The sequence below is a fragment of the Biomphalaria glabrata genome, chromosome 18 (genome assembly GCF_947242115.1).
Source record: "Biomphalaria glabrata chromosome 18, xgBioGlab47.1, whole genome shotgun sequence".
NCBI lineage: Eukaryota > Metazoa > Mollusca > Gastropoda > Planorbidae > Biomphalaria > Biomphalaria glabrata.
This window is the reverse complement of record NC_074728.1, coordinates 23,591,873-23,614,041: the sequence shown is the minus strand read 5'-3', so window position 1 is coordinate 23,614,041 and position 22,169 is coordinate 23,591,873. Positions and strand designations below refer to the sequence as shown.

The 22,169-nt window shown below is 38.7% G+C and overlaps 1 protein-coding gene across 2 annotated transcripts in view; it reads left to right on the top strand.

The window, feature by feature from the left end:
• Positions 1–21,359, top strand: part of LOC106078059 (uncharacterized) — a 53,496-nt gene extending 32,137 nt beyond the window's left edge. For both annotated transcript variants that reach the window (XM_056017060.1, XM_056017063.1), the window contains exons 14-25: positions 144–194; positions 3,182–3,254; positions 6,735–6,832; positions 7,930–8,005; positions 9,244–9,344; positions 11,598–11,663; positions 12,936–13,011; positions 14,987–15,087; positions 16,772–16,906; positions 18,236–18,334; positions 19,816–19,888; positions 21,094–21,359. In XM_056017060.1, coding sequence (XP_055873035.1) covers positions 144–194; positions 3,182–3,254; positions 6,735–6,832; positions 7,930–8,005; positions 9,244–9,344; positions 11,598–11,663; positions 12,936–13,011; positions 14,987–15,087; positions 16,772–16,906; positions 18,236–18,334; positions 19,816–19,888; positions 21,094–21,157 — 1,013 coding nt within the window. In that variant the 3' untranslated portion in view covers positions 21,158–21,359. The remainder of the gene's footprint in view (positions 1–143; positions 195–3,181; positions 3,255–6,734; positions 6,833–7,929; positions 8,006–9,243; positions 9,345–11,597; positions 11,664–12,935; positions 13,012–14,986; positions 15,088–16,771; positions 16,907–18,235; positions 18,335–19,815; positions 19,889–21,093) is intronic.
• Positions 21,360–22,169: the final 810 nt, after the last annotated feature.

Here is a 22,169-nt window from a genome sequence, read left to right as displayed (position 1 = left end):
ACGACGATGGATGGCAGCTGGCAGGGTATGAACCCGAGACAAGTCCTAACGACAGTACAGACGCATGCACTGCTCCCAAAGTAAAGACAATGTATTAAAAACTAGCACTTTACGTTAACGAAATAAATGTTTGTTCTCCTCAGACGATGACCAAGACGGCCTTGTAGATGAAGATTTGCTTCCCTTGCCACCGAGTAAGTGTTACTAAAAATACTGCTGTCCTCACTCTTATCTGAAACTAGTATAATTTATAATTATATTTTAATTTTTACAAACTATGAAATAAGTGAAATTATAAGTGAAATTATATCAATTATTTAGAATCAATCATGTAATTAATTTTGAAAATATCTAGACTAACAATAATATATATATTTATTTAAAATTGTGAATATTTTAATATTATTTTTGGTTTTGCGCAATTTTCAATGGTCAGTGCGTTATAATCCAATTATTTTTATGGACCGGTTGAGAGAACAATGTAATACACTTTGAACTGTGTTCTGGATGGTCTTGGGTTCCAGCCTTGCTCGCCACCATCTCCACCTATCTGCGAAAGGTGTATCTTCAATTCTGAATGAAAAACATATAGGTCATTAACTCTTTCTCTCCGTAATTATTTACCAAATTCTGGTGGAATCAACGCTGGCATCGTCAGTTAGGAGAGAAAGAGTTTAACCCCAAGGGAGATAAAAAAAAAGTATCACTGACTACGCAGTAACGACAATCCATATATTTCAAGTAGTATTACGGTAATGCTAAGATAATCGATTTTCGTAGGGACAAGAAGGAAAATGATATTGTTTCTGTAGCTGGAGAGACTATTGAAATTGTGCAAACCTTTAAATACCTTGGTACTATCCTAGACAATAAACTAAATTTTAATGCAAATACTGATTATATCAGCAAAAAAGGGCAGCAAAAATTACGATTACTAAGAAAACTGTCCTCGTTTAATGTTTGCGAAAAGGCCTTGGCTATGTTTTATCACGCTCACATCTGCAATATTTCAAGTTTCAATATCACTGCCTGGTATGGCAATCTGAGCATTAAAAATAAAAATAAACTTTATAGAATCCTAAATGCTGCTGGTAAAATCATTGGCAAAAAACAAACCTCATTTGGGCAGTTGTTTGAGACAAACATCTATAAAAAAGCTAACAAGATCCTCGAAATAAAGGATTACACTTTGTGTCAGGATTTTGTTATTTTACCATCACAAAAGAGATACAAGACACCGATAGCAAAGACAAACAGACACAAACACTCTTTTGTTCCCCTGGCAATCAAATCATTAAATAAGAACAATCTGGTATAAACTTTGTCACATGTACATTATGAGTGAGTCTGGTGCGAATGTACATTTTGGTTTCTTATATTTGTAATGTTTTTTGTTTGGTGTAATGCACAAATTGTAAGACAATTATTATTATTAAAGGTAAAAGAAAATTCAGACTCATTTGTTATGTTAGAGCCTAAGAAATTACGATAAGGAATGAGCTATTTGTTTCATATCAAGAGAATGTTTTGACTTAGAGACAATGACGCGAAGTAAAAACAAGACTAGTATTTTAGGAAGAATATATATATATGGCTTCTTTCTCTCGGAAGGCAATGGATACCACTATAAGAGTCACTGGTTTTGGCTTCGTCTTGAGACGGTGCAGAATTTTGGTGTGGCTAATCAAGCCAATTCTAGAGTGGCTGATCTTGCAACAGTTTGTGCATGTGTATGCATCTGTTTCAGGGATAGCTGACAGGGCAGCTTTTTTTTTTTTCTTGATTAAAGGGCCGCTTCGTTTCTTTTCCTCTCAGCGAGGATCGTCCCATCACGCGCAGTTTGTCTCCATGCACTCCGGTCATTGGCCATTCCACTTCTGTGCGACGGACATTATCTGTGGCATTCTACGTCTTAAGAGACAATCCTTTCTCTTGACTAAAGAGGCCAATCCTTGATACACAGCTGCGGTCACAGGTTGGGCATATGTAATCACCAGGCGCCGTTGCATTTTCACCCTTCTTTCTGCTTCTGCTGTTTATGACATCTGCAATCTGAGACCCTTCCTTTCTGCTCTCTCTACATGTGGATCTATACAGTGCTACTTTTCCCAGCTGCTAGTGTCGATTTTGAAGAGCTTCATGTCGCGTTTCCATACATCCGTATACAGTAAAAGTGGGTGACCAGCGGCTCTCCTGCCTTCTATTAGATCGCCATACATAATGCCTCGTGGAAGTCGAACTACTGGCATTCAACGAACGTGGCCAAGCCAGCCAAGGCTTCTGCTGCTGATAATACAGCGGATGTCCTGGACCCTGCTCTTCGTAGCACTTCCTCATTGGTTATTTTATCTTGCCACCTCATTTTAAAGATCCTTATCGGAGGTGGAAGACATTCAGCTTTTTTTTCCTGCCATGTTTCACACAGGTCCGGTAGACTAAGGCTTTAGTATTGTTAGTCAGCAATATATTGTCCCAGACTCTTTTCTGCAACCGTGACATGGTGGCCATTGCTTTGGCTATCCTTTTGTCTTTATCCAGTAGAGCAGTGTTGGATATGATGGAGCCAAGATAGAAAAAGTGATCAACAATTTCTAGTGGTTGGCCATTAATGCTTACTTGAGGTGCAGTGTTTGTGTTTTGGACAAGTATCTTAGTCTTGCTTTGACTAATATTTAAGCCGAACTTCTGGCAAGCAGCAGATAGTTTGTCAACCAGGGACTGAAGCTGAATATCAGAATCAGCCACAATAGCTGCATCATCAGCATACAGGTTATCCGTGATGGACATTATAACGCAAACATATTACATCGTCTTTTACTTCAGGGTCTTGGAATTGGGGAAGACTGGCAGTCCAATTAATACGCTTTATCTGATAATTGGAGGCACTGTGGCTGAGCGGTAGAGAGCTTGGCTTCTGAACAAAATATCCTGTGTTCGAATCCTGGTAAAGACAGTGATTTTAAATTTCGGGATTTTTGGGCGCCTCTGAGTCTACTCAGCTGACATTAGTCGGGGAAAAATAAAGGCGGTTGGTCGTTGGGCTGGCCACGTGACACCTGGTCAGAGAAACTGATGACCTTAACATTATCTGCCCCATAGATCTCAAGGTCTGAAAAAAGAAAGATACTTGGTTACTTTACTTTTATTATAAGATAATAATTATTCATTATTTTTCTTTCAGGATCTGGGAATTGGGGAGAATGGCAGCCCTGGTGGTGCACACATTGCACCAGCAATGTCCTCAGTAGAAAAAGGTTGGTCATCATTTATTCTTTTTTTCCGAGTGTTTCTCAAACTTTTGCTTTTGACGCCGCCATGGTCTACAAAAGTTTTGAGCTCCCCTTATATAACTTTTGAGTTTTTCCTTAACTCGACACCCAGAAAATCATACTTTTAGCATCTGCAACACAAAAATGACCGTAGGACAGTGTTTTCCAAACGGCGTTCAGTGGAACCATGGTATTCCGCGAAACGCCTGTGTTCCGCGAAAACCCTGTGTTCCGCGAAAACCCTGTGTTTCGCAAAAACCATGTGTTCCGCGAAAACCCTGTGTTCCGCGAAAACCCTGTGTTCCGCGAAACCCATGTGTTCCGCGAAACCCATGTGTTCCGCGAAACCCATGTGTTCCGCGAAACCCCTGTGTTCCGCGAAACCCCTGCGGTCCGCGAAACCCCTGTGTTCCGCGAAACCCCTGCGTTCCGCGAAACCCCTGTGTTCCGCGAAACCCCTGTGTTCCTCGAAACCCCTGTATTCCTCGAAACCCCTGTGTTCCTCGAAACCCCTGTGTTCCACGAAACCCCTGTGTTCCGCGAAAACCCTGTGTTCCGCGAAACCCCTGTGTTCCGCGAAACCCCTGTGTTCCGCGAGGCCTAAATAGGGGCTCCACCAACTACTGGAATGAGCTAAAAGGCCACCAGAGGAATTACTGTGTCTAATATGAAAAAAAAAAAATACTTGCATTAAGTGTAATTGTATTAATTAGTTTGGATCAGCCGTCGACTGTTCCATGTGGCTAAACTAAATCTGTCCGATAGAAATATTTTTACAATTTTTTTGTGTGTGGATCTTTTAGCTTTCTCTGAACCATCTGTTAAAGGTGAGGGAATAAGGGGGGTATCATGGTGAATGTTTACATGATCGTTTTTTAAAGGCATAAAAAAATGTTTTAACTCAGAGCTCAAGATTTCTCAAGGGGGCTAATTCAACTTATACCACCACACCTTTCGAGTATGGTTTCTTTCCCTTCAAGAGACCAAACAAAATAATTAATTAACAATTATAAGACTTCGTCTTCGAGTCCGAAGATTAATGAGGAATGCAGTATTTCCCATGGCTACGCAATCCCCCAGCTGTGACCTACATATTTTGTCACATAGCGAAAGCTTATCCATTACCAATAGCTAATTAACTAATTGGTTACTTTTTAAAATTGATTTTTGAGGTCAGGTAAAAGAAATAATTGTGCAAACTTGCTGCTTAATCCGAGATTAGGTGTGGGAGAAATATTGTGTACAAACTTTTTACCACACAGACTTTGTAAAAATAAACAAAGCGTTTCGCTAGATCAGCGGTTCTCAACCTTTTAAGCTCGGCGACCCCTCTTTACAATCCCACACTCTGCAGCTACCCCCGTCCCCCGCTCAGACACACAGCAATAGCAGAATAGACAAAACTATTCATTTTTTCGATGGTCTCTGGCAACCCCTGGCAAATCGTCAATCGACCCCTCAAGGGGGTCGCCACCCACAGGTTGAGAACCCCTGCGCTAGATACTCAGAATATGCAAAGTGTTTCGTTAAAGAAAAAAGGTTTGAGAAACACTGACCTAGAAAATAAAGAGCACTAGACGAAAATCGGCCGCAAAGTCTGTATTGAGGGTGTAGAGATTTGTTGAGGTGAAGCCATCCTCTTGCTCCACTGGACGTCTTAAAACCATGGGAAGCGTGGTGCGCTTGAACTTGGCTTGTCTTGGCTACCTAGAAGGGGGCTCGAGGTTCGACACCCGACTCGGTTAGAGTTGCGTTTACTGAGCGCCTAAAGACAGCACGGAAAACCAACTCCTAGATACCCCCTCCCCCCCACCGGTCCATAAATGAGATTGGACCAAAAGCGCTCTGAGCATGCTATAAGCATGAAAGCAGCGCTATATAAAAGCCATAATACTAATAATGGCTTTCAAGATGCATTACTGGTAGACCGTCTGACGTAGAAGTTAAGCGCTTGGCAACCGAACCGAAGGTGAATAGAGGTATTTTTTTTTAATTTCGGGATCTTTAGGGCGCCTCTAAGTCGATCTCTAGTGGATACCAGACATTAGATAAGTACAAGGCGGTTAGTTGTCGTGCTGGCCACATGACACCCTCGTTTAACAGTAGGCCACAGAAACAGATGGCCTTTACTTCACTACCCCATAGAGCGCAGGCTCTGAAAAAGGAGGAGGGGCGTTTCCTATGTCTTGCCATTATGGACTGCACAGTACAATACATTAGGCCTGCATGTGTGTACATCTATGTGACCAGGTTGTCACAATCAGTCGGACACACAGTCGATTTACTTTTTGGGCAGGGAGAATGTGTAACTATTTTAGTGTCAAGATAAATCTACGTACATGCTTGACTAATCAATCAATCCTTCTTCCCTAGTGCTATTAGAGCATGGAATGGGTTGCCTGAGCTTGCCAGGAAAACCAGTGACTTGGCAGAATTTAAGTTATTGGCTAATATGCATGACGCGTAGGACGTAATCATCTTCTTTTTTGAAGTAACGTCTGTATTATATAAGATAATCGTACCAGTGTGTTATTTTCTTGTCTGGCTACACAAATACAACAAACACTATTACATAACGCGCAATGAGCAAAAATATCTCCGGGTGGTCTTGTAATCTTCTACTACATACATATAGTACACAAGGCCTACATGTGTCTATCTGGCCAGGTTGTTAAAATCATTCGGGCACAGTCAATTTACTTTTTTGGGCAGGGAGGATGTGGATTAGGATGTTTTTTCTCTAGAGTTGGTTGTCCTAATGACTTTAGGTGTATATATAGGCCTAACTGTAGATTTTGACCTAGATCTCAGTAGTAAGTCTAAAGACTAGAGTCAATTATACGCTTCGGCTTCACCAAAGGTTGAAGCTATAAAAAGGGTGCACTTGATGTTCCTGCAGTTAATAAATTATTGTTTGCGTAAATGAATTTATTAAAACCACTATATATGACCTAAGACGCTTATCAGATTCCCACTATAAACTAACAGAAATTAAACACTACCATGTGACTGAAAAAAAATTGGAATAACCCTAATGGACCTCATTCACCAATCGTAAACAAACAACATTTAGTCACGTGATCTTATTGATAAAAGAACAAAAAAAAAAACTGTCACGTGACAACCATCATGAATTAAACATGAGACCGTAAATTATTATAAAAGAGATAGAGCACCACGTGTCTAAATGTTGTTGTTTTTTTTGATAATCCAAGATGTTGGTATCACATGACCAGAAAACAGGGGTGTGCGTTTCAACCGCTACCACATGTTGAAAAGTTTTTAAAAATTTAATTGAACTTTTTAGTTGGTAAATAAAAAAAAAATCAATTAAACTACGATTTTAACAATTTTTTTGTTTAGTTAAACTTTGGCCTTAATTAATTTTTTTTTAGTTGAACTAATAGTTTCTAACTTTTTAGTTAACTTTTTCCCATCACTAATTGTTACATGCTATCTTTCCAGACAGTGCAATGCTCCTCCTCCAACTCGGGGCGGCCTCTATTGCTACGGTGACGAAAACAGCTCCATTGCAGGGGACTGCAAAGAAATCTGTGAAATGAGTACGTGCTATGACATATTTCATTCAATTTAACTCTTTCTCTCCTAACTGACGATACCAACGTCGATTCCACCAGAATGTGGTAAATAATTACGGAGAGAAAGAGTTAAAATTATACAAGGTGCACTCTGGGATGGGTTGACGTGCCTGAGGGGCTCCCCCCTCGATGTGGAGTTTCCTATGTTAGCAACATCCCATGACACAAAAATGTGGGGCCCAGCAGGTATCACTCGCCCAGCTCTTCAAGTACTGTTAAGGCTTGTCAAATTTTATTAAAAATACTAATAGAGAAAGGAATACACTGTCCATCTGGCCAAAAGTTTGTACACGCTATTTTTCCGACACCCAATCTCAACAAGATGAAATTTTGCACAATAATTTCTTTTTCCTGACTACACAAGAATCAATTTAAAAAAAATATAACCAATTTGTTAATGAACTATTGGTAATACATTACTATATTTGGTATCTCAAACAAGGGAAAGAACTAAAACGTAACTGAAGTGGTGGTATAAGCTGAATAAGTCCCCTTTATGTGTTAGACTTAGTGAAACCAACTGGATATAAAAAAAGTAGATAACTATACAATTTTTATAGACGCTTCGCTAGCAGAGTGGTTACCGCGTTGGCTTGAGAAGCCTTAGAAAGCCTTAGCCCACTTCAAAATTCATGTTACCTTTTTTAAAAAAAAATTATTAAAAAGCAATCACCCAGACACCCCCGTTCCTTCTTCTACTATCCAACTAGTCCAGATAAGTGATAGGATCATAGAGAATTTAGTACTCTAAACGCCTGAAATTGCGATAGACAAAATATTTGGTAGATCTAGATTTGGACTAAATCTATTACACATGTTATGACATGGCTGATTCAAACGAATTGATACTTATTAATATAAGCTGTTTTTTTTTTTGTTTTTTTTAAAGTATTTTATTTTTTATTTTGCTTGTTTTTTTTGTAAAGGTTTTTTTTAAGAAAATCTTTTCATTTCAATCTATCAAGTATCGGAAGATTAGGTCATAAATATTTGATATGTAGGCTAGCAAAAAAGAACTTAAACACCTCAAAATAAACCTTGTTCTCAATCTGTTGTTCCAGGTCACGGAAGCTGGGGGCCCTGGAGTGAGTGGACTTGTACAAAGGACTGTTCCTTTCTTAGCGGTATTAGGATACGGTAAGCAAAATATCCTATGCAAATTACCCACACCAGTTTTCATGTTATAAATACTTTATAATAAAATTTAACATTTAGAACAGAGGATCGTGGTGTAGGAATTACCTACATATTGAATATCTTGTTTATTTGAAACTTAAATCTACCCTTAACGAACAGTATTTGGTATCTCTGAAGCGCCCTCCCAAGTCACATCAACCCCAAAGTGCAACCATGGCCTTATGATATGATCCCGGGGATGAATATATTAAAGTTAATCTAATTAACTAATGTCCAATTTAAGTACTACTTACTTGTATTTGCGTTCAATAAATCTTAGTAGCTAATTACTGTACATTTTTGTAAATTGGCTAACTTAATTAAACGTTGTTTTTTTTATTGAATATGAAGAACATTACTAGGGTTAGGGGGGCTGTGTATGACAATGGACTACGGTTAGTGGGGCTGTGTATTAGGGGGGCTGTGTATGACAATGGACTAGGGTTAGGGGGGCTGTGTATGACAATGGACTAGGGTTAGGGGGGCTGTGTATGATAATGGACTAGGTTGTTATTAGATCATTTCTTGTCTTTGCGTTGTTTTTTTACTACAGTACACACAATCGCAGTTATTGCATTGTTCTGGTTGTTTTTTTTTTAATTGGATTTGAAAACTTTTAGTTAGTAATGAAACCATTGGGTCTACATTTCAATTTATGCAGAGGCGTAGCTAGCGTGCTGAAAGGGAGGGTGAGAATTTGAAAATTCCCCCGGGCCCCCACCTGAGAGGGGACCCCAAATGAGTATCTTTTACATTAAATATTAAGCAAAATGCAGGGATCAAGCCCCTCCTCCTGGTCCCCAAATGATGACAAATTTCTAGCTACGCCACTGAATTTATGTTTGATAATGACAAAATGCGCAGTGATTTCTTGACTTTGTCCAGACATGAAGACAGAAAAATAATAGTGTAATACTGATCATTTTTATAGGACATCGATAATTCTGAGCCTTGGATCATATAGACCTGTTTTTTTTTTTCACATGGTATCACATCAGGGCTAGTGTTGTCATTGTGTCTGTTTGTTCATAATAACTTAATTTTGTTTTAAATAGAAAAAGGAAGTTAAGCCTTGCAGTATTGACATATATGGCAGTGATTTTGTAGTTGTTCCCATGAGATAAGCTTTGTTAAAAAGTTTTTTTTTAATAAACATTTTGCTTGTTTCATAACTTTTAAAAAAAAACTATTTTTAACAGGACTTGCTCTAATCCAGCTCCATCTAGGAACGGTTCCCACTGTGAAGGGGCCCATATTCTAGAGCGTGATGACAGCAACTGCATTAGAAAGTGTACAAAAAGTAAGTCAATACAAATAGCAAAAAGTGAGGATTTAATCTGTGGAAGAGGAAGATCTGAGGCTGAGTCGAATACTGTCGATCTTATAACGTTATTTCATTCCTAATTACCGGCTTGTCCTGTTAATGTATTCAACTGTGTAAGTGGTAGGTCTACTTTGCGATTTGTTCTGATTAAAGGGTGATCCGATTAACCGGATTGTGAAGTATCTACACATTATGGAAGCATGTGTTTTCTTATCTTATCTTATATAATACAGACGTTACTTCAAAAAAAGAAGATGATTACGTCCTACGCGTCATGCATTTAGTCACTGGTTTTCCTGGCTAGCTCAGGCAACCCATTCCATGCTCTAATAGAACTAGGGAAGAAGGAGTATTTGTACAAATTTGTCCTAGCATATGGGACGAGGAATGTGCCTTTATCTTTTGTGTCTTTTGGAGTTTTCTGTTGACGTTATTGATACATTTGCACCTTTTTACAAAGCGTATATCAACTCACTCTGTTAGTCTGTCTGTGTGTCTGTCTGTGTATCTGTTGGTATGGCAAAAAGTTTGTACACGTTATTTCTCGGACACCCAATCTCGGATCAAGCTGAAATTTACACAATTATTTCTTTTACCTGACTACACAAAGATAAAAAATAAAAATTTATCAATTAATTAATTAACTTTTGGTAATAAATTACTTTGTTTGGTATCTCAAACAAGGGAAAGAAATAATGCTTTACTGAAGTAGTGGTATTAGTTGAATTAGTCCCCTTTATGTTAGGCAGCCGTCTCAGACTCAGTGAACATAAACATAACAATAGAGACAATAGATAACTATACGATCCTCAATGTTCATAGACGCTTCGCTAGCAGAGTGGTTACCGCGTTGGCTTGAGAAACCTCATAAGGCTTTATACCACTTCAAAAATTCAGGTCGTTTTCTTTTTGAAAAAAAAAAAAAAAATTAAAAAGCGATCACCCAGATACCCCGTTCTTTCTCCCCGTTTCCAACTGGTCCAGAGAAGTTATTGGATCATAGCGTATTGAGAAGGCTCAAAGTACAAAACATTGCGATAAACAAAAACAATGGTATAAAAGTATTTCTAATCGTACATATTTATTATTGTTAGTCTAGATCTATTACAAATTTAATAACATGACTGATTCTAAACGAATTGATACTGTTGATATGGTGCGCAAAGGTGCACGCGTTCAATATAATAAAGTATCATTCTCCGCCATGACACTAATGGTTGTTGTTTGTTTATTGCTGACTGTGAACCTAGATCTTAATTAACATGGTGGCAGCGGTGGACACCATCAATCCAATGGAAAGGCTGAGTCAGCAGTTAAAATTTTGAAGAACATAATGAAGAAATCTAGAGAATCAAAGTCAGATGCTTATGAAGCTCTTCTGGAATTTAGAAATACTCCAAGGCAAGACACAAATCTAAGCCCAGTTCAGATGTTTTTTGGTCGGATGACTCGAACACTGATACCAAACAAAAGGAGTAACATTAAGATTTCTACATGTTAAGAGAACATTATGAGAAGGAAAGAAAAACGTCAGATGAGTGTAAAAACATCTTACGATAAGAGGTCAAGAAATTTAAGTAAGCTGAGAACTGGACAGATGGTCTATTTCCAATCTCCTAATGACCCTACATGGAGACGTGGAAGAATCCAGTCTCAAGTCAATCAGAGAGCTTACATTATTCGAGGTGACAATGGTGCAGTGTACCAAAGAAACAGGGTATATATTAACCCGAACAGAGAAACAGAAGAATATATATTCCCCGATACTGATGCCAACTTACAGGACAATAGAACTCATGATCAACACGTTCGCCACTCATCAAAGGATCAGTTGAAGAAACCGACAAGACTCAATGACTATGTGTCTTAATGAACTATTGAATGTTGATTTTTAAATGTGATATGTTTCATATTCATTGAAGCGTATATATGAATGTTATGTTTAGTTGTTTATGTTGTGGTGGTTTTGTTTTATTTTTGTTTTATGATACTCCCCGAAATGGGTTTTTTTATATTTTTTTTTTAAAGAAAAGGGGATGTTGATATGGTGCGCAAAGGTGCACGCGTTCAATATAATAAAGTATCATTTTGCTCCGCCATGACACTAATGGTTGTTGTTTGTTTATTGCTGACTGTGAACCTAGATCTTAATTAACAGATACACATTAATATAAGCTTTATTATATAAATATATTTTATGTTTGTATTTTTGCTTGTTTTATGTTTCAGTCGCTAGAGATAGCATTCTGACGAAAATAAACAATGCTACTGATTTTATGGACAATTTGATAGGGCGTAAGTTAAACACCTATAATGATAATTGTTATTCGCATAACTGTCGAGCAGAGAGGTTCGAGTTCGAGTCCTAAAGATGGTGCCATGATTTGTATTCCATGGTGGGTGGTCTGGACATCACCAAGGTTTGACCAGGTCATAAGTTGGAGAAAGTTAAGTCGTTGGGATGATCCCGCAATAACTTTTGTAGTCATTGGTCAAGAGTCAAATAAGTTCATCATTATCTCTGCTTGGAGTACAAATACTGAAAGAGAAACGGTAATTATTTTTATTTTAGTTTTCGTGAACACGACAGTACTGGAGCTATAGAGCTGTATAAGTGAAAGTCGATTAGTAAAGCTCAATTAGTTGTACTACTGAAGCTCTGTTAGTAAACTTGTATTAGTGATTTTCTGTTATTGAAAAAGTTAAAAGTAAAGCTCCTCTCTCAGATCTTACGATCTATAGGGCAGATGATGTAAAGGTAATTTGCTTCGGTAGCCCACGGGTCAATGAGGGTGTCATGTGGCCAGCACAACGACCAGCCGTCTTTACTTTTCTCCAACTAATGTTAACTAATTTGCGTTCGGTGGATTCAGAGTCGCCCAAAGATTATAAATCCCAGTCATCAGCAGGATTCTAATCCGATTCGAAAATTATTTTATTAAACTCTTCAATGAATGCATAAACACCCGAAGACATTTAGTCCGTTCAAGATAAATATTTCTCGTTATCTAGAGAATTTAAATTTATCTTGAATTTTTTATCTTGAAAAATTATAACAGTCAAAACTAGAGTTTTCCTGGTGTGGCCAACGAGATAGTTATTCTTTTTCCAAATATAAAAACTATCAAATTTCTAGGAAAATGGTTAGAGCCGTTTTCGAGATCCGTGTCCAGGTTCCAGGTTAATGAGGCTGCCTGGTCGTGCGGTTTGCGCTCTGGACTGTCGTTAGGACTTATCGATGGTCCCGGGTTCAAACCCTGCTCGCTCCCATCCCCCGTCGTCCTGCCGGTGGTTTGGACTAGGAAGTAAATTATCTTCAACTCTGAACATCCGAAACATGCAAAACATTTTATCTAACAAACCCAGAAGACTTCCCCCCTCACCTGGTTTCCACGAGCTTGCGAGTTGAATAGAGGTATTGTAAAAAGAAAGTATTATAACAGAAAAAAATGCGCAATTATTTATGTGAAGAGGGGCGATTATCTTTTTTGAATCACATGTGAAGTGGTACTTTCGTAAATGGTAGGCTTAACCCCACTTGTCAACTGTTTCATATTATAATTTAAGGACCCGGCACCTGGGGTGAATGGACAGAGTGGTCATGTGTCAATACTTGTGGTCACAAACCTATGTGGAGGCACAGGTAAGGACATCCAAAACATAAGAACCAACATAAGAACGAACATAAATACTAACATTACTACAGAACAAAACTACAGAAAAAAACAACCCGTGACATACTTACGAACATAGCTACGAACATAGCAACAAACATTATTACGAACATAACTAAGAATATAAGTATGTACATAGCTACGAACATGACTACACACATGACTACGAACATGACTACTAACATGACTACTAACATAACTACTAACATAACTACTAACATGACTACCAACATAACTACGAACATGACTACGAACATAACTACGAACATGACTACGAACATAACTACTAACATGACTACTAACATAACTACGAACATAACTACTAACATAACTACGAACATAACTACAAACATAACTACTAACATAACTACGAACATAACTACAAACATAACTACGAACATAACTGCGAACATAACTACGAACATAACTACGAACATGACTACTAACATGACTACTAACATAACTACGAACATAACTACTAACATAACTACGAACATAACTACGAACATAACTACGAACATAACTACGAACATAACTACGAACATAACTACAAACATAACTACGAACATAACTGCGAACATAACTACGAACATAACTACGAACATGACTACTAACATGACTACTAACATAACTACGAACATAACTACTAACATCATTACGAACATGACTACGAACATGACTACGAACATGACTACGAACATGACTACGAACATCACTACGAACATGACTACGAATATGACTACGAACATGACTACGAACATATATAATATTCCGTCCACACTTGTAAGTCAATCCCTTACAACCGTTTCTCGAGTCTACATTTGGTTTTACTTTATCCAAGAGGTCGACACTGCGGTAAAACAAAAAGCTATGAGCATTAGTATGAATATAACCAGCAGAGCTTTGAAAATATCTACAAACTGAGCTGTGAACATAACTTCGATTTTAAAATCGAATATAACCGAGAACAGAGCTACGAACATAGTTTCGAAATTAAGTCTGACAATGTCTACTAACCAAGCAACGAACAAAGCTCTTAACAAAACTACGATCATAACTTCGAATATAGCTACGCCCAGCTCCGAGCATAACTAGAAACACAACAACATAGCTACTAACATAACTTCACACAACATAAAGCAGAGCTATGGCACCCCTGTAATAATGCAGTGAGTACCGAGTCACATAGTCACTATTGCAGACTCCTTGGCCCACCAGGGAGGGCAAATTCCACCCACTGGATAGGCTGTAAGTTTTCATTATGCTCTGGCTATAATTCAAAAAATAGAAATGGAAAAGAGGTTTGAGGACGACCTGACAAGTCCTAAAAAGAGAGTGGAGTGTGGACGCACATGAGGCGCCCTGACCGCACTTCCCTGTTGAGAAGGCTGTCCATGCCTGAGCAAGCTATTATAGCACAGTGCAGGACAGGCCACTGTCCGTTTGTTTCATATTTCTCACGGCTATGGCCAAATTTCGATTCACAGTGCCCCCGCTGCGGGGAAGCAGAGGAAACCGTGCCTCATATTCTGTTTGACTGCCCCAGACTTGATGATCTCAGTCTCGACAGGTCTGGGAAACCAAAACTTCTCGACCTGTATGGTGACATGTATGCACTATGCAAGACAGCAGGGTTTCTGTCCAGGGCTTTTGCAAGAGAGGATTTGAGCCTCTCAAGCCCTCACTCAAATGATGAAGATGACTAACAAAACTAACAAAAAACTATGATCATAACTGCAAAAATATCTGCATACATAACTACAAACATAACTACAATTATAACTACGAACATAACTACGAACTTAATTACGAACATGTCTACGTTCTGTTCCCTCTTATGGAACACTGGGAACCAGGACGATCAAGTCAAGTAAGTCAAGTCATAATTAACTCTATAGTATTTCTTGTTTACATCTCATTAATAAGCCAAAAACTATTTCTCAGGAAATGTGACAAACCAGCGCCTGTCTTGGATGGTAACGACTGCTTCGGACCTCCTCATCAATTCACAGAGGACCTGCTCTGTTTCATCATCTGTCAAGATGGTAACGAGGCCCTTACAATAACGTAAAATATTTCTATCTAGCCAGAGCTTTGTTATAGCTGTAGCTTAAGAACAGCGTATTCAGTATCGTGTTGTAGGTGTATTTCTAATAAGAGAACTAAAGCTTATCTTATACGTAATTGTATCAGTCCGGATCGGTGGTGTAATTAAATGTTTGTTTTACATGTTTCGGATGTTCCTTCAGAGTCGAAGATAGTTTACTTCCTAGTCCAAACCTCCCGCTGGACGACGGGGGATGGGAGCGGGCAGGGTTTGAACCCTCGATCGTCGATAAATCCGAACGACAGTCCAGCGCGCAAACCGCACGACCAGGCAGCCATATGCTAATAGATCTAATAAATCTGTGCGATTGAACATATTTTTACCGATTGTTTTTGCTAAGCGCGTCATGCTGTTAACTGTCTCAATTCGCTATGATCGTATCACTTGTCTGAACCAGGTGAAAGAAGGTGCATTTATAAAAACAAAAGGTGGACGACCTGAATTTGAACTCGAGAGCTAAGGCCTTCTCAGCGCTGTCTTCTTCTTCGTTCTCATTTTACACGCCGGAGGGTTCAGATCAGTAATCCTATATCTGAGATAAGCCGCGCAGTGGTTTCCAGATCAGGCAGTTCTCCGTATAGTTTTTCTTCTAAGGACGATTTTGGGGCCAGAATCTTGTTCGGCCCTCTTGATATAGTATGTAGCTTTGATGGACATAGTCAGCATTCTCTGGGGATGCTCCGCAAGGGCAGGTTTCGTTATTCCCGACTTTTAGCTTCCGGAACATCTGTTTCATTCTGTTGTGTCCGGTTTTGAGTCGCAAAATTAGGCGTCGGTCATGTCGAGATAGCTTATAATAGTCACCCTAATTTTTTTAAATATAAATATTTATAAACATTTTTAAAAAAGATCTAATGTTTACTTTTACTCTTTTTGCGTAGAATTTAAATCTCAAATTTGAAACAAAAAAAACAAACATATGGTAGTTTCCCTTTAAGCTCAATTTCAGTGCATAGTGTGGGACAGCATATATTGCAGACTAACAATTAACAATACTAAATCCTTAGTCTATCGGGCCTGTGTGATGAGTCATTGTGCTATTAGGAAGTAAAACATGGTCAACCTACTCATGGCAGGAAAAAAAGCTGAATGTCTTCCACCTCCGATGCCTAAGGCGGGTCTTTAAAATAAGGTGGCAAAATAAAATAACCAAGTAGGACATCGGCTGTGTTATCAGCCTTGGCTGGCTTGTTAACATTCATAGAATGCAAGAAGCTTGAATCCCACAAGACACTCTTCATGGCGATCTAACAGAAAGCAAAAGAACCGCTGTTCGTCCACTTTTTAAGAATACTGATGTACGCAAACGCGTCATGACGCTCTTCAAAATCAACACTAACAGCTGGGAAAAAGTGGCACTGGACAGATCCACATGGAGAGAGAGCATAAAGGTCCCGGATTGCAGATGGCGTACACAACAGTAGTAAAAAGAAAGGTGAAAATGCAACAGCGCCTGGTGATTATATATGCCCAACCTGTGACCGCAGCTGTGTATGAAGGATTGGCCTCTTTAGACATACAAGACGTTGCAAAGGGAAAAGATCATCTCTTGAGACGTAAAATACCACATATCTTTTTTCATATAACTACAGTGTTACGTTTAAAAACTATCTCTACTATAGATTGTCCTCAAGGGACTTGGGATTTGAATTGCTCCAAAGACTGTTCCCAGTGTTTACATGACTGCAACAAGTACACAGGAGAGTGTGATCAGTGCTTGGCGGGCTTCAAAAACCCAAACAGGTCGTGCTCAGTCGGTAAGTTATTCGCCCATAGCAGCAGGGCCGGATATAAAGGAGGGCATGCTGGGGCTACAGCTTAGGGGAATCCTCAAGAAAGGGCCCCCACATAAAGAAAAATATCATATTTCAACGGATCAGCAGCTTTAATTTTTTTTCTAAAACTTTTTTCTCCGCATTTTTTTTTACCAACCCCACTTTACATCTTACTGTTGGCAGCACTATCCGCTTATAATCTGCTCGTATTCTCCTAATAGATGTAATCCGGATTTACTACATTGCGGTCAATTCTAAAAATTGAATATTTTTTGTTAATATAATATCCAATTAAATAATTAATTTGTTTTTATACGAAGGAAAATGTAATTTAATTGTCAAAACCTTTACACAAAATTCACCAACGTCTTTTCTATCTTAGAAAGCTAAGGAAGTTTAAGATCGATAAAACAATAATTAAACTTTTTTATACAGCAACCATCAGCAGTCTAATTAACTTTGCCATCACCTGCTGGTATGGTAATACTTCACTGGCACAAAGACTTAGACTAAATAGACTAATAAAAAAACAAACATCGTATATCACTCGAACACAGCTACCATTTCTTGAAGAGCTTTTCCGTGAAAGACTCCTTTCCAAAACACTCACGATTCTTAAAGATAGCAGGCACCCATTAAACCAGTGTTACATCTGGACGAAGTGGTCGTCTCCTTTTCATTAGGACTAAAACAGAAAGATTTAAAAAAAACTCCTTCACCCCACTTTCGTTCAGAGTGTTACAAGATCATCTGTCGTTATCGAGAAGTACATAGAAGTCTAATTCATAAAGCGCTGGTTGTGTATGTGTATGTGTTTCGTGTGTGAATGTTGTTCGAATTTGCATCTATATTGTTATTGTTACAGTAGTTACGCTGAGGTTGTCAATTCTTGTCAAACTGAATTTCTATTTGATTGGATCAATAAAAATTATCTTATCTTATTTACAAGTACTCTTTTTTTATAATATGGCGCGTGCTTTTAGATATTAGAACTTTTATTCATAAGTTGATTTTTACAAAGGCTTTCGAAAAAGTGTAGGGGACTCCACAAAAATTCTACCAATATGGTGTCCATATACTTATATCCGGCCCTGCATATTAGTAAGCTAAGCATTTTTTTAGGCCTGAGAAATATTACGTGCTTTACATACCCCTTAGTCTGTTGGGGCACCATACAGGATTATTGGGGCACCATACAGGATTGTTGGGGCACCATACAGGATTGTTGGGGCACCACATAGGATCAACAGACTTAGGGATAGATAAAGGTGTGACTATTTCTGATCGGCTGATTGACTCTTTTTATTCTAGCATGCGAGATTGATGAATATGGCCACATGTGCAAGGAATCGTGCACAGACAAATGTTTAGGGGAAGATTGCATTGACAGGGTCTACGGGACGTGTCCAAGTAAGATGTGTTTGGTTATTAATGTTCTGTACTGTCCAATCCCAAGAAGAATGTAAATATAAATTAGCAAATAGAAAAGGTCCAGACAAAGGGACTAAAGTGAACTGAACAAGCTCATACAGTTATCTCTCTTTTTTAAAAACAAACCGTTTATCCCGCACTTAGATTCAAAAACTTGTGTTTGGCTTGTCTGTTCGTAGGTCTGTCTGTGCATCAAGTTTTAATATCTTTTTCTTCTTCTTGAAACTGTCAGGTAGAGTTGAGCATTCAGCTCTTGGAACTCTAGGCCAGCAAAAGTGAACAAGAGCTCTCTCTCACCGGCCTGAATGAGAACAGTGTACACTGTTCTGTCTGACAGGGTGTCAGACTCGCGGCCAGAGACCGCGTGCACCGGGACCCCTGCTATTTTCCTTTTCTATACTAGGCTAACCGTGCAGGACACGCCATTTATGTAACGGCCCCTTGAGGAACGGCGCCTGGATTCTGACAAGGTTGTGGGAGCTTTTTTACAGCTCCGCACAGTGCAATGAGGATGCTCTTGCACCCCCCTTAGGCACCCCCACGGGAGTCTTGTTTTGCTACCCTTTAGCCTAATCGTTTCCTCCTACGATCGTTTCCACCCTGGCGCCACTATGAGGCAGCGTAGCATGCCCGGGCAAGTTTTAATAAAAAAAAAAAAAAAGAGCTATTGAAATACGGAACATAATTTTGGTACGGAGCTACAAATGTGAGAGCTAATGTTAGTCCCTTAAACCAAAGTCTACTAATTAATTAATTACGTTCAAGGTACAGTGGAAGAAGCACGACGAAAATGTCGTCCAAAGAAAAGCTGGCTGGACAGTGTAAAAGAATGGACCGGCCTTTCTCTTGATATCCTACTAAGAACAACTTCTGCCAAGGGAAAATGGAGGGATTTGGAGGAAGATGATAAGGAATGCAGTATTCCCGTGGCTATGCAGCCCCAGCTGTGACCTATTTATTTTGCCACATCCGGTGCATAAATAACCATTTTCCGCCGGTGGTCTATCAAGATTTTCTTTTCGCCGTGGACATCTGTCCTCGGCAGTGGATTTATTTAGGGGCCTCAAATGTCTCTTCCTCTGTATGTGACTTCCAGCTGTTGTTTTAAACCGAACACTCTAACAAGCAAAATAAAAAAAAATCAATTAAAAAAAAATAACCTTAATTAAAGGAGAAAATCTCCGCCCTTAAAACTATATCTTTCAATAATGTACAAATTATTTATTTCATTCGATATGAACAAAATAATTAATTACTAGTAATTGATTATCTAATTGGTTCCCTTTTTTTATTGATTCAAATCTTGCCTATGTCAATGAATAATTGTGCGAAAATTCAATTAGATTAGAGAATGGGTGTGGGAGAAATAACGTGAATGAGTTGATATAAGCTTTGTAAAAATAAATATGAACATTTCTTATGTCTTTATGCTTAAATGTATTTTTTTAATTGTATTTCAGTTATAACGACATTTATGCAATACTACCACTACATGTTTTTATTCTTACCATTTGGGATCCTGTTTTTCTTAAGGTAAGAATATTTCTAAGCAGGGTTGCAACAATTTGATCATCATCATCATCGTCATCAAACTCCTTTTGAGTGAGGGCTTGTGAGGCTCAAATCCTCTCTTGCAAAAGTCGTGGACAGAAACCCTGCTGTCTTGCGTAGTGCATAAATGTCGCCATTCAGGTCGAGAATTTTGGGTATCTCAGACCTGTCGAGGCGGAGATCAGCAAGTCTGGGGCAGTCAAACAGAATATGAAGCACGGTGTCCTCTTCTTCCCCTCAGCAGGGGGCACCGTGAGTCGAAGTTTGGCCATAGCCCGTGAGAAATATGAGCCAAAAGGACAGTGGCCTGTCCTGCACTGTGCTATAATAGCTTGCTCATGCCTGGACAGTCTCCAACACGGGGAAGTACAGTCAGGACGCCTCATGCGCTTCCAGACTCCACGGGCACTCAATCCACTTTTCCATTTCTATTTTTGAATTATAGCCAGAGCGTGATGTAAACTCACGGCTTGTTCGGTGGGTGGTGTTTGCCCTCCCTGGTGGGCCAAGGAGTCTGCAATAGTGTTGCCAGTCACACCTATGCGACTCGGTACCCACTGCATTATTACAGGGGTGCCATAGCGCTGCTTTATGTTGAGTGAGGGCATGATGAGTGTCAATTGATTTAATAGGAGTTAATGTCATATTAACTCAAAGTCAACCTCACTGTAAAATGTCGGTTTGGTTTAAAAAAAAAAATACTTCGCGTTATTTCTTAGCACGATTACTTTGTTTCAAGGGAAATTAATCTAAATATATGTAGGGTTTTGTCCCCTAAGATAAATGAACATATTAATTAATTCTCCCACACCTGTCGTCGGATCAAGTTGAAACTTTAGACAATGAATTATTGTACGTAACAAAACATGAATCTATTGCACAAGTAACTTGATTATTCAATTAATTATTGATCATGGATTATTTTCTTTGATATCGAATAAGGGAAATAACTTCTACATTATTGCGTGGTGTTTTTGAACGTGCAGAGTTCTTTCCCTTAATAGCTTTTTTAAAAACAGTTCTTTTATTCTTTTATTTTGCTTATTTTTCACCAACGTTTCCTCAATCTGTGAGACCGTCCCACGTGATGTCGATTCTTTACAAAAAAACAAAACAAAACAAAAAAAACAATCAATTCCTGGTCAATGTTTTGTTTGATCTTGCTTTTGTTTTCGTCTATATTTTAGGCAATTTACAGGCATGATGGCCGGAAATCCTTGGCAAGATTTTTTTTACCCGCCGCAACGTTAGTGACATCTCAGGAAAGACGATACTAGATCTACAATGCATTTGCTGCGCTCCGCAACATGTGAAACCCCCCTTAAAGATTTTAAATGCAATAGTATATGAAAGAGAGAGAAATTGGAGAAAAAGATGCCAAGATATTTCTTTTAAAAACTGTTCTTTGAGTTTGAGAGTTCCAAGCCAGGATGAGATCAAACCACAGACTTAATTTTTTAAATGAATCATGTGTCTGAATTTAAAATAAAATAAAAGATGAACGCACGTCTTCCTCCTTTCCCTAGCCATAGACTACATAGTGCTACCTTTACTATTTTAACTGTGAATAGACCTTGTTTTTAATGATTTAACTGTTAAGGAATTTAGCTCTTGTAAAGGGAGAGTAATTCTTGAAGGATTAAGGGCGAGACATAGCCTAAATTGTGCCGATGTGTCAAAAACTCAAAACTCATAATGAGGAGATCAATGAATTAGACCGCTATCGGTAATCCATGGCAAAAACAGAATCGAATGATGACTTGGACTTCGCTGACGACGAAGGAATGACGTTGAGAGGCACCCAAAATTGGCTTCAGCGTACGCTTGGATAAGACTAAAATTATGTGAGTTGGATATAATAGGGCATCTACGTCAGTCATTCGTAGCCTGGACTACCATCTTAAGCCACATATTAAACCAAAAAAAAACCCCAGATTATGACAAGAAAACATTGCAATTTTGTCACCGTGTTAAACAATGTTAATTTCAATATAGCAAGCTTGTCATTTCTTCTTCTTCCTCGTTCTTATTGTTATGTTGGAGAGTTCATATGACTAGACCAGTACATGAGATAAACTGCGCAGTGGTTTCCAAATCAGGGAGCTCTCCATATATTTTTCTTTCTATTAGGGTGTTTTGGGGCCAGTGTCTTGTACGGGCCTCTTGGTAAAGAGAGCAGTTTTGGAGGACGTGGTCGGCATTCTCTGGTGATACTCCACATGGATAGATTTCACTGGTTCTTGAGCTTCCTGAACATATGTTG